Source organism: Paramormyrops kingsleyae, chromosome 19, assembly GCF_048594095.1.
Source record: "Paramormyrops kingsleyae isolate MSU_618 chromosome 19, PKINGS_0.4, whole genome shotgun sequence".
Lineage (NCBI taxonomy): Eukaryota > Metazoa > Chordata > Actinopteri > Osteoglossiformes > Mormyridae > Paramormyrops > Paramormyrops kingsleyae.
This window is the reverse complement of record NC_132815.1, coordinates 28080310-28093480: the sequence shown is the minus strand read 5'-3', so window position 1 is coordinate 28093480 and position 13171 is coordinate 28080310. Positions and strand designations below refer to the sequence as shown.

General features: G+C 38.7%; 1 protein-coding gene across 1 annotated transcript; it reads left to right on the top strand.

Annotated features, from left to right (window-relative positions):
• The first annotated feature begins 2282 nt into the window (after positions 1–2282).
• LOC111838316 (uncharacterized) lies at positions 2283–10952 on the top strand. The gene is made up of 4 exons (XM_072702640.1): positions 2283–2343; positions 7707–8079; positions 8246–8568; positions 10867–10952. Exons 1-4 carry the CDS (start codon positions 2340–2342, stop codon positions 10950–10952), a joined length of 786 nt encoding a protein of 261 aa, XP_072558741.1. The 5' UTR covers positions 2283–2339.
• Positions 10953–13171: the final 2219 nt, after the last annotated feature.

Below are 13171 nucleotides of genomic sequence, written 5' to 3'. Positions count from 1 at the left end.
CACCATGGGGAACACCATTGGTAAACAAAAACCCCTCACTGCTTTGTATGTGAATTGTTAGTTTATTTATTTAGTATTTAAATAACATTGGTAAAAATTAAGATTGAAGGCAGATGAGCACAGGATTAGTATGAATTGTTTGTTGTTTGATCTATGGTGTAGCGATCAAAGGAGCCCCCAGGTGAACTAGTACACATGTTCACAGCTGTAGGGACCCGGGTCTAAATGGTGATCTAAACAAGCATTGAATAAAGATACAATTTACTTTTACACGTTTGTAAAACAGATGTCATGCTATCATCTTCATCCTATTTATACTTCTAAGACAGAAAGTAAACATGCTGATAGATAGATCGATATATACTGTATATCGCATCATGATGGATAGGAGCATCGTGAAGCTTCTTTTGTCACATGATAAAGTTTTTAATGCAGCTTTCAGATGATTTACAGTTGGTTTTTTAAAAATGCTAGACTGAATGGTGTAGCTTTGGTTAAAAGCAGTTAAAGTGTCTAGGTCCTCTGTAGCCACCAATACTTACACAATTTTTTTCTGGTTGCTCACAATCACTCATGGTCTAGACCAGGGGGTCTCCAAACCTACTGTCCAGTAGGTTTTCTATCCTACCTGGCTTCTGATGAGCCACACCTGTTCTCAGGTAAATACCAGGGCCAGGTGTGGCTCATCAGAAGCCAAGTGGGACAGAAAACCTACTGGATAGTAGCTCTCCAGGACCGGAGTTGGAGACCCCTGGTCTAGACGCAGGTTTATTGATAGGTAATTTGGTGGGGAGAATATGGAATAAACAGTCTGCAACGAGGGTTCACAGTGACTTTGATCAGATCAGAGTATTCCTTTGCAGTAGTGTTTTGCAACCCGGTCCTTAGGGACATCCAGATCGTCCATATTTTTGTTCTCTCCCAGCTCCCAACACACCCATGCCAGGTATTCAGAGTTCTTGATTGGCTGGAAGCTGGGAGGGACTGGGCAAAGTAAATCTAGCCTGATGAAGGGGTACAGTGATCCATCCATTGTTTGTATCAAATCATCCTATACAGGATCACAAGGGTTCAGAGCATATGCTGGGAGAAATTTGCTAAAAGCAAGAAATAACTGATGCTGGGGCACCAACCCATCGCAATGCACACAAACCACTCACACCTATGGATGTACTTGGGGAGTGGTGAGGTCCAAAGATGAGGCCTTATACGTCTGTAACTGACTGTATTGAGAAAATAAAGCCAATTCAGTGTGTGTCTTAGTGAAGGGAAGGCCAGCAATGGCCTTATGATTTATTCATTAAAGTGTGCCAAGATACTTTGCATGTTGTCTGGTTCTCCTGCCCGCCGCATGTTGATGGTGCCAATTCAGTCCCAGTTCTATCCTCCAAAAATTCCCAAGTGATTTGAATTTGTTTGCAGAAGTTTTACAAAACTTATTATAAACGTGAAATATTTAAAGTAGCAAAATATGAGGTCTAGAGTATAAAAAAGACACTAAGTGTGAGCCTGTGGTCAGACGAAACAGAATGAATACGGAACTGTGAGATGTGGATGTGGTTCTCATGCACAGTGGGGCCCTGACATTTATATATATATATATATATATACACACACACACACACACACACACATATATATATACACACACACACACACACATATATATATATATATATATATATATATATATATACACACACATGGAAACAGGCATGAAATGTGAGTCGGGGGCTTTGTACCCCCTTTATCAAGTATGTAACCTATTTGCATGGTCTTGTCCAAAACCCTAAAACAAATTTTGTAGAGTTTATATATATATGCTTGTTTCTTTTGAATCCAGCATATTGCCTGATAACTGCAAAAACTGTCTTACACACCAAAAAAGGAAATTGACCAACATTTACTACTAGCATGATTCATACAGTTAATTATTTTAATCTTGGTGTTTATTATTTAAATTTTATCAAAAGCTGGTGATCTTGAATGAGCAAGCATGTCATATTCAAAACGTTAGTGCAGCAGAGTGTAGCAAAAATGTAATGAACTGACCATTAATAAAATATCACCAAGGTTTTATATGCAATTTAATTAATATGTTTTAACTACTCAAAGTATTTAAATATTTGAAGCAGTAAAATCATCCTACACCTACAGTATAATTCACAACTTAACTGCAGAAGTAACACCTCAGTTTTTGTATTTAACCAGCCATTTGACACATACTAAGTCACTTTTCACAGGAACTCTGTCAAAGGAAGAAAATGAGAACTGGAGAGACAAAGACTGCAGTGAAATATATTTTTGTTGGGCTCCTCTTCACCATTGAATATCCTGCCATGGGTAAGCGACAGTAAACACTGCAAGAAATTAATTTGATTTGATAAAGTTTATACAAGATTTTAGAATATTTAAACCTAGACATTGGCAGACGGTTGTTTCTATGAACAGTTAAAAAAACCTTTTGGGACAAACCAAACATCGCATGTCTGATTTTCTCAAAAAGACTTATTTTATAAAATATTACACACTAATTATACTGTTAGAGGAACACAAATAAAATAGAAGACTATACACTCAAGAGTATAGTAAATATTAAAATGAGTGAAATGTAGGAATATTTTTATGTCTTGAACAGCTGAAAATACAATTGGAGGGATTTCCCATGTATTTTTTATATTGTATTATATGATAAAATATTGCATGCATTTAATACATAATCTACTCTGAATATACACTCACCTAAAGGATTATTAGGAACACCTGTTAAATTTCTCATTAATGCAATTATCTAATCAACCAATCACATGGCAGTTGCTTCAATGCATTTAGGGGTGTGGTCCTGGTCAAGACAATCTCCTGAACTCCAAACTGAATGTCAGAATGGGAAAGAAAGGTGATTTAAGCAATTTTGAGCGTGGCATAGTTGTTGGTGCCAGACGGGCCGGTCTGAGTATTTCACAATCTGCTCAGTTACTTGGATTTTCACGCACAACCATTTCTAGGGTTTACAAAGAATGGTGTGCAAAGGGAAAAACATCCAGTATGCAGCAGTCCTGTGGGCGAAAATGCCTTGTTGATGCTAGAGGTCAGAGGAGAATGGGCCGACTGATTCAAGCTGATAGAAGAGCAACTTTGACTGAAATAACCACTCGTTACAACCGAGGTATGCAGCAAAGCATTTGTGAAGCCACAACATGCACAACCTTGAGGTGGATGGGCTACAACAGCAGAAGACCCCACCGGGTACCACTCATCTCCACTACAAATAGGAAAAAGAGGCTACAATTTGCACGAGCTCACCAAAATTGGACAGTTGAAGACTGGAAAAATGTTGCCTGGTCTGATGAGTCTCGATTTCTGTTGAGACATTCAAATGGTAGAGTCAGAATTTGGTGTAAACAGAATGAGAACATGGATCCATCATGCCTTGTTACCACTGTGCAGGCTGGTGGTGGTGGTGTAATGGTGTGGGGGATGTTTTCTTGGCACACTTTAGGCCCCTTAGTGCCAATTGGGCATCGTTTAAATGCCACGGCCTACCTGTGCATTGTTTCTGACCATGTCCATCCCTTTATGACCACCATGTACCCATCCTCTGATGGCTACTTCCAGCAGGATAATGCACCATGTCACAAAGCTTGAATCATTTCAAATTGGTTTCTTGAACATGACAATGAGCTCACTGTACTAAAATGGCCCCCACAGTCACCAGATCTCAACCCAATAGAGCATCTTTGGGATGTGGTGGAACGGGAGCTTCGTGCCCTGGATGTGCATCCCACAAATCTAATAATGAACACTTTATTAATCCCCGTGGGGAAATTGTTTTCCATCAACTGCAAGATGCTATCCTATCAATATGGGCCAACATTTCTAAAGAATGCTTTCAGCACCTTGTTGAATCAATGCCACGTAGAATTAAGGCAGTTCTGAAGGCGAAAGGGGGTCAAACACCGTATTAGTATGGTGTTCCTAATAATCCTTTAGGTGAGTGTATATCACACAGACTTATATAGTGATGTATAAGCCTCGTAAAAATGGTTCATATTTATCCAGAATTTTCTATTATAATATTTAATGTAGCTCTGTACAAACATTTGTAAATAAATGAGGCCGTGCGGGAGTACAGTGTCTACTAATGTGGCAAAGGTGCAATGGAAACTACAGAGGGGGCAGAATATTGTGATGAGTGAGCATGACAAACCACAAGATAGACACAGTGTGATAGGGTTTGGATAGCGTTTACTCTTTAATTCACTTTGATGAAGGCAAACAGTGACAATCACCAGCGTAACCTCAATGAGGGTAAGTATGCAGCCAACAGGGAATGTTCCCAGAACTTTAATCAGCGTTATATAAAGGTATTGTATTATAAGCTGGCAGAGAACATTCTTATTATAACATTAATTGAACGTTATTTCCATGTTTTACATTTTAACAAAGGTTCTGACAAAGTTTTAAGGATAACATTATTACCCGAATATCCTTTTAATGTAAATAATGTTGAAAAATACTGTTTTATAGTAAACAATTACTTTTATAATAGTGCTATATGTGTACACTGTGAACAGCCTGTACCCCATGACCTTCAAGGTGCAGGGCCGTGCAGAGACGTTTAAAGGGGCGGGTGCTCAAAGTTAAAAAGATAGAACAGGCTGAATAACAACAACTCACATTCATGACGAATCTAATATGGAATTATGTGGATATCCATATTAGATCGTTTTTAGTGAAATAAAAGCCCTCCAGAAAAGAAGGGAAAAGTCCTGTAACTTACTTTAAAACAAAACATGTTCCCTAAAACGGTGGACAGAGCTACAGACCCCCTTGTAACACCCTTACCCAGTTAGCTAGCAGTTAATGACCACCACTACTTGTGCAGTTCATAAAAGGACAGGTAATGTTTGTCGCGCTGTTGCACAAACAGCACGCTCATTTATTTCAATTCATTTGTTGTTATAGACCAGGGGTGCCCAAACATTTTCCCTTAGTGGGCCAAAATGAAAATCTATCGGAGGACCGCGGGCCAAATGTAATATTTTACACAAAATACAAACACTAATAGTAAAGTAAAGTAGGCTACTTTTATTTATCAAACAGTTATCTAACCTTCCTTTCTGTGTAAATAACATTAAACAAAATATGACAAATAAGTCATATATAGGCATTTAGAGCACGTCTAAACTTTTGTAATCACATGTAGTGCAAAATGTCAAAGAGTGCATGTCCAACAGCAACACAACAACAGTAGCAACAATATAAGCAAAGACTCATGGGACTTTTTGTAAATTGTTAAAATATGACTATTTATGAAGTGTGGAAATGTACATATGTGCACAGATATACTCTACATTACCCTTATAGTTGCTTGTATTTCAATTTTAGTCTTAGATATTTCAAATGTAATCAAAGCACCATGAGTGAGGACTGTATAATATACAGTCGAACCCACTTATCTCGACCACAGCTAACTTTCCAACCCTATTAAGTCGACGATTTTGTAGTGGAACCGCCAAATTCCCTTATTGCAATAGCATTTCTCATCGGTTATGTCGATTCTTTTATGTCGCCGAACCCTAATATCTCGAGCACGAAAGAGGGCCAAAATCGCCACTTAACATCGGTTATCTCGATCCCCGTAACTAATCGCCGGCTTTTTAAAATGTATCACAAGTGCTAAACAGCGCGTATTCAAATCGCATTCGCATGGTAATTCGCTGAACAACGCAGGTGAAACGCGATCTAGGTAAATCCCCATCAAAATCAAAGCCAAGCATATCTGCATGCGGCAATGACAACGAAGATGAAGAAGATGCGGACGAAGATTTGGAACCAATTCCCTCTGCCGGTGAGGTGATAGAAATGCTACAAAAATTTGACAGTATGGTTCTTTTGTAGGGGATGGACTGTTTTAGACAGCATAAATAATATCGAAGCATTTGTTTTCAAGCAGACTGTTAAAGGCAAAAAGCAACTAAGCATTTTAGACTTTGTAAAGAAACCATATTAACTGCGTGTACGATACATTTCAGAGCTGTCAGAGCGAAATGACTTGTGAATGTAATTTTGACACTGCAGATTTGCTTTTTGTAACAACGAATTACACCCCGCAGGTTTTTTTGTGATTTTGTGAGCGATCTTTGTGTTTGCAGTGTTGGATAATATAATTAAAGGTTTGTATCGAGAATCGACAGTGGTTTTTATTGTATACTGGTAAATCTCCGCTTTTAGTTGGTGCACATATGCCTTTTGTTGTTAGCCGACATGTATGTGCATTTTTATAGCATGCCGATCGCGTCATCAAACAAATCACGGCAACGCCAAAAACCCGTGCATGTACATTCTAATTTATTAACGCACATAAATACATTTCAAGCATATCTTAATACAGTATATTGCCGCCATATTGGTTTTCGGTTATCTCGATCATCGGTTATCTCGACGCTTTTTGGCAACCCCCTAGTCCGGCGACATAACCGGGTTCGACTGTATATTAGTTAGGCCAACGTACACTAAAAAGTAAACGCACTGATAGCTACATTGGGATTCTTGCTTTAAGAATTTTTGAAACAAATTTTAGTACAGTATAATTTAAAATTTTAGATATTCATTGGCGGGCCAATCTAAATAGTACGGCGGGCCAACCTTGGCCCGCGGGCCCCACTTTGGGCACCCCTGTTATAGACTATAGTGTGCGCTGTACACCCTATTTACTGTTTTGTTGTAGTCTGCACTTTCCAATTAATTTGCCTGCTTCTCCTCCAGCTCCGCACCACCCAGCCTGCAGAAAATGCGCGTGCACTTTGCGAGCTCGTACCCGTCTCGTAACGAGCGCGCTCTGCCCTCAAGGGCGAGCATTGGTTAATGGCAGTCATGTGACTGATGCAAGCCAGATCCTTTTATTTAGCAAAATTGAGATTAATAGTTACATTTTATTGTTGAGGGGCAAAGACAGGGCTCCATACTCACATACACATAAAAAAAAAAAACATAAAAAAACAACAACAAAAAAAACCCAAGAAAAGGGCACTTGAGGCATCCTGGAGGAAAGGGGCGGGTGCTCAAGCACCCTCCTCCCCCCCCTTTGCACGTGCCTGTCAAGGTGTAAAGTAACAGTGCCAAGCCTGCTGCTTGTAATCCCTCACTAGCCTTTGTATATAAGTACCTGTTTATCTCGTCAGCCCCAGCCCAGTCATTGATTTGCTCCTCCTGTCTGCCCATGTTCTTCCCCATACTAGCTTTCTTGTTTTGACACCTCGCAGTCTTGTTTGTGCTCCCATTTAGTTCATAAAGCCCCTTTTTGTTCACCAAACGCTTCCCTTAAAATCCTTCATCTCACATTTCTTGACACTACTTTACCAAACCTTTTATTAGTATATACTTTACTATTTGTAGTTATAGTAGTCATTGTAGTAGTAGCACATAGAACATCACATAGAGCAGCGGGTAGAGGAGCACATAGAGGAGCATGTGCAGGATCACATAGAGGAGAATGTGCAGGATCACATAGAGGAGCATGTGCAGGAGCACTTGGAGGAGCATGCAGAAGAGCATGCCTGTGGTCAAACTTGCCCAGGGCACCACATGGGCTTCAATCTGCACTGCACCAGTCACTGTTTCCCTTTTTCATAAATTTCTGCCTGACAGGGTAAATTAATATTCTTAACAAAACGTGTAAATATTGTTTCCATTTTCTCATACAGGTGTCAGTGTGGAGTCCATTGCTGTATACTCCCAGGTGGGAGGTACTGTTGCTCTGCCATGTAACAATGTCATTCAGTCTGACTGCTCCTCAACCACATGGATTCATGCTAGTAGTGAAATCAAGGAATACAGTAAACTGGTTAATGATGGAAAGATCAAAGTTTCAAACTTACATGAGAAAATAAAAGTAGGGTCTAACTGCTCTCTGCACATTCATAATGTCAGCACTGCGGATGCTGGATCTTACACCTGCAGACAGATTATCAGTGGAAAGCAACGCAAATATGACACTTCAGTTTACCTGTCTGTTCTCACAGGTATAAATTTCACCGTGAGTCATAACGTTGTTCATAAAGATATGCATCTGTGGAAGTAAATCATGATGTCTTAATACAAATTATAAAGGAGTTAGAGCCTTCCTGGAATATAAATGTTCTTGTGACCAATGAACTCAATTCCAGTTATTCCATGTGCATAAAATGCATTTGAAATGTTGAATGAATGCAAACATGTAATATTGGGGGCATTTGATATAAAGACTATATATGTATTTGCATTCCTCAGTTGTTCCAGTGACTGATTTGAAGCCTGGCAGCACTATGACTCTACAGTGTCTCCTGTACACCTACCGTGGTCCTGGACAGTGTAATAGTTACATATTTTATACTCCGACTTTGAGGTGGGTGAATGACGCAGATAGTGATTTGCAGAAGGATCCCAGATACCAAATACACACGTCCTCCTGCGACTCCAATCTGACAACTGAACTTCAGTGGACAGACAACAACAGGAAGTGGGGATGTCAGCTAACTGCTAAGGGGGAAGTGAAGATCTCACACAGCTACACCACCATATTGTCTGGTAGGAAATCTAGATATTTTGAATGAGTAATGAAGTAATGTGCAAAAATGTAACAATGAACAAGTAAAATTTAATACACTCAACTCTTCCACATCATGGGGGTTAAAATGAAAATATAGTGAAGTGAAAATATACAAAGAAACAAGATACAAGAAACATGAGATACAAAGATCACTGCAAGATTACTGCGACATATCACATGAGAGCCTCCTGTAAGCACGCTGGGCAACCTCTAAACAGATTTAATGCATTTATGAATTACTAAACTTTTTGTATGTCATCTGCTGTTTTCTCAAAACTCCTAAAAACTCCCAAAAAAATTATTTAAATTTAATGTCTCATGCTAACCCTGTGATACATCGAAACCATGATGGGGAGAATTGCGATACTGAAGGGTCGTCTGTAAATGTATAAGTATGTATAATTAATGCCCTTTACACCCTCAGCACTTTTTCTAAGAGTTTCTGCTTCTTCTAGGTGCAGACAGAACTCGTTCAGCAGGTAATGTTTTTGCTTTTATCACCATCTTTGCATGTGCTATGTCTAATCAGATGCCTGTGTGCAGACGCACTAGCCTTACTATTAGGTACATCTGTTTAATGCAACCAACCTGCCCTGAAACACCAAATCATGTGGTTACAACTAAACATATATATGCAGTGAACAGACTGGGTAAAGAGCTTCAGCCACTATTCAGCGAGGCATTTCGACACTAAGAAGAGTGATCTAAGCCATTTTGCATGTGATGTGACTGTTGTGATGTGACTGCTGATGACTCCTGCATCTCAGGAACAGCTACTTTCCTGGGATGTTCACACAATGCAGTATGTAGGGTTCCAATAATAAACAGCTAACTTATTATTTAGGTGACGCTACGATTATATAATTCCTTGGTAAGACCCCACCTAGAATATTGTGTGCAGGTTTGGTCACTATACCTTAAGAAGGACATTGCTGCCTTGGAAAAGGTTCAATGTAGAGCTACTGTACAAGAATGATTCCTGGTCTTAGAGGAATGTCTTATGAGGAGAGGTTAGCTGAGCTGAATCTGTTCAGCCTGTTCAGCAAAGGAGATAAAGGGGGGACATGATCCAGGTCTATAAGATTCTAATGGGTCTGGATGCTGTTCAGCCAAATGGCTATTTCAATATTAGTTCAAATACTACAACTCGTGGCCATAAGTGGAAATTAGCAGGAGAACATTTTAAAATGAATCTGAGAAAGCACTTCTTTGCAAAGCATGTAGTTAGAATATGGAATAGTCTACCTGCTAGTGTAATGCAAGCTAAAACCTTGGGTTCCTTTAAATCAGAACTAGATAAGATTTTAACAATTCTGAGCTATTAGTAAAGTTCTCCCCAAACGAGCTTGATGGGCTGAATGTCCTCCTCTTGTTTGTAAATTCATATGTTCTTATGTTCTGTGGGAGAAAACAAAATGAGCAAAAATAGCAGATCATTGCCACAGTGGTGTGCAGAAAGTCTACTTTGAATTGTCTACCCTAAGTGTGGTTCTGGAGACCATGGTGGGGACTCCCAGGTACTAGGTAGATGTATCTAGTTAAGTGGCCACTGAGTGTGTTTGTGTTAGGTGTGATTTTAGGACCTGACCTCTAGGGGGCTCAGCACACTGCAGGGTTAACACTCTCAAGAAATATGGGGAAGAAACATGGGTCTGAAGAAAAATCGAGTGGCTGAAGTTCCCAAAAAAATGGTCAGGACACATAAATACGGCTAATTCAGAAATCATTTATTACAGGCTTTCGAATAATTAATTAAAGCCATTTAGGTAATTAGTCCTAATTCTTATCAGAACAACTTATAATGTTTTGTGAACAGGATTTCAACATCGAATGCTGAGAAAAAAATGGGTGAGATTAACATCTGAGTCTGAGTCTTGGGACCATATATTCTGTTACGGGGGACAAAGTTAAACATGACAGATCAACATGTGATTAATAAATTCTCACTTATATGCTTGGTATGTCATCATTGGACAATGTATAAATAGAATATAAAATAGTAACAAAGGCATTAATGTAAATATACTGTACCGCATACAGACATGTCTGTAGTGGTTACTGATACAATAACGCGACCATCTACTACTCCACTCGGTGTCTTTTGTACCATTTCAGCTCCCTCCCTAATTCCCTCCCCAATGTACTTGTACAGATGGCAAATGAATCAACAATTAATATTTGTTGAATATCTTAAATACTTTCTTAATCTAGAAAGGGGAGAAAAGCATTGTAAGCATTAACATTTGATCCAATACAAATCTGACTTTTTCCCACAGAGCTTCCTGTGAGACTGATGTTCTTCTTCCTGGCTCTGATCATCCCTATGATCATTGCTGCTTCTGTTTACACTCCTCCTTCTTAAGGGTGAGTCTAGTTACAACAAGTAACACAGCTATGTGTGAAGCATTATCTCAGTATGATGTATGGATTATAATATCATCCAACCCCCCATCCATGCATCTTCCAACTGCTTATTCAATACAGGGTTGCAGACAAATAATAGCAGTATAATCCAAACTAAATTACTTTTTATTTTAATTTAGCATCTCTTACATATAATTAAATTATTCAGATAAGTTTTACTACTTACTGCTTAACAGGACTGAGGATGTTTCTCTTGTCCCACAGGTCAATAGTGTGCAAGCAGCATTCTTCAAGAGAAGAATTGACTTCCTGCTTGTTACTTCTCTTACTTTATGTCTGCAGCATAGATTTTATCTATACCATCCACATGCTTAAACATTTTGTTATATTATACTTTGTTAATTTTTTTTTTTACAAAATATAAATACCATGACATTAATATGAACATCATTCAAAAACATGTTCAGTATAACAGATTGGAGATTTGTTGTGTTTCTCTCATTGAGTACTGTACATGCTGTGTAAACCATCCTTACAATTCAGTATTCAGTACCAATAATTTAGGAATGCAGATTTATTTAGATTGTGAAACTTTCAGACAGTGGATATGTATAAGCAAAGCTCTTTTCTTTATCATTACTGTACATACAAAATTTAGATGTTTGATGTGTATTAATGCGTAGAAAGATGTGTAATGCAGTAAAGATTTTGAGTGTTAATTCTAAACTCAAATAAACAAATTATATAAATATAATATACATTTCAGTTTTACAGCACATAAAGTTTCTGAATTATTCAGACAGTCCATTATCAATTAGTTCAATTAAAATATAAAAAAGTCTGAAGGTATGTGTTAAAGCCAATCCATTTTTCATCCTTTGTATAGAATCTTCCATAAGCAGAAAACATTAAATATTATATTTGCTGTAGACTGGATGCGACAGGAGAAATAACATCCATAAAGTGGCCTTAGCTATGCAGATATGTCATATCTGGACTGTTCATTACTAAGCATTTGCACAACTTAAGAACATAAGAACATAAGAACATAAGAAATTTACAAACGAGAGGAGGCCATTCGGCCCATCAAGCTCGTTTGGGGAGAACTTAGCTAATATCTCAGAGTTGTTAAAATCTTATCTAGCTCTGATTTAAAGGAACCCAAGGTTTTAGCTTCCACTACAATAGCAGGAAGACTATTCCATACTCTGACTACACGCTGTGTAAAGAAGTGCTTCCTCAAATTTGTTTTAAAATGTTCTCCCGCTAATTTCCACTTATGGCCACGAGTTCTAGTATTTAGACTAATATTGAAATAGTCATTTGGCTGAACAGCATCCAGACCCGTTAGAATCTTATAGACCTGAATCATATCCCCCCTTAGTCTCCTTTGCTCAAGGCTGAACAGATTCAGTTCCGCTAACCTCTCCTCGTAAGACATTCCTCTAAGACCAGGAATCATTCTCGTAGCTCTTCGTTGCACCTTTTCTAAGGCAGCAATGTCCTTCCTGAGGTATGGTGACCAAACCTGCACACAGTATTCTAGGTGGGGTCTTACCAAGGAATTATATAAGTGTAACATCACCTCCCTTGACTTAAACTCCACACATCTAGAGATATAACCCAACATTCTGTTCGCCTTTTTTATTGCTTCCCCACATTGGCGAGAGTGGGACATGGAAGCATCAACATACATACCGAGATCTTTCTCGTAATCAGCTACCTTTATTTCAGTGGAACCCATAAAATATCTGTACTGTATATTTCTGCTCCCTGCATGGATTACCTTACATTTATCTGTGTTAAATTTCATCTGCCAAGTATCAGCCCATTCGCTAATTAAATCCAGATCCCGTTGAAGCCTCTCTGCTGCTAGATTAGTATCTGCTACCCCGCCCACCTTAGTGTCGTCTGCAAATTTAACCAGTTTACTGTATGTATTCGTGTCAATATCATTAATGTAAATTAGGAACAATAGTGGTCCTAAAATTGAACCCTGCGGTACCCCACTATAAACGGAGGCCCACTGTGACATAGTGCCTCTAATAACTACTCGCTGCTTCCTATCAGTTAGCCAGTTTTTGATCCAAGCTGCCACAGTTCCTAAAATTCCTGCAGCTTTAAGCTTTAACAAGAGCCGTTTGTGGGGGACAACATCAAAGGCTTTCTGGAAATCTAAGTAAATCACATCATAGGCCTTTTTGTGATCAATTTCAC

Excerpts from the sequence above, each read along its gene's own strand:
- LOC111838316 (XM_072702640.1), top strand. Across the intron at positions 8,080-8,245 it reads AAAGATATGCATCTGTGGAA|ACTATATATGTATTTGCATT; the intron begins GTAAATCATGAT and ends TTTGATATAAAG. Across the intron at positions 8,569-10,866 it reads CTACACCACCATATTGTCTG|AGCTTCCTGTGAGACTGATG; the intron begins GTAGGAAATCTA and ends TTTTTCCCACAG.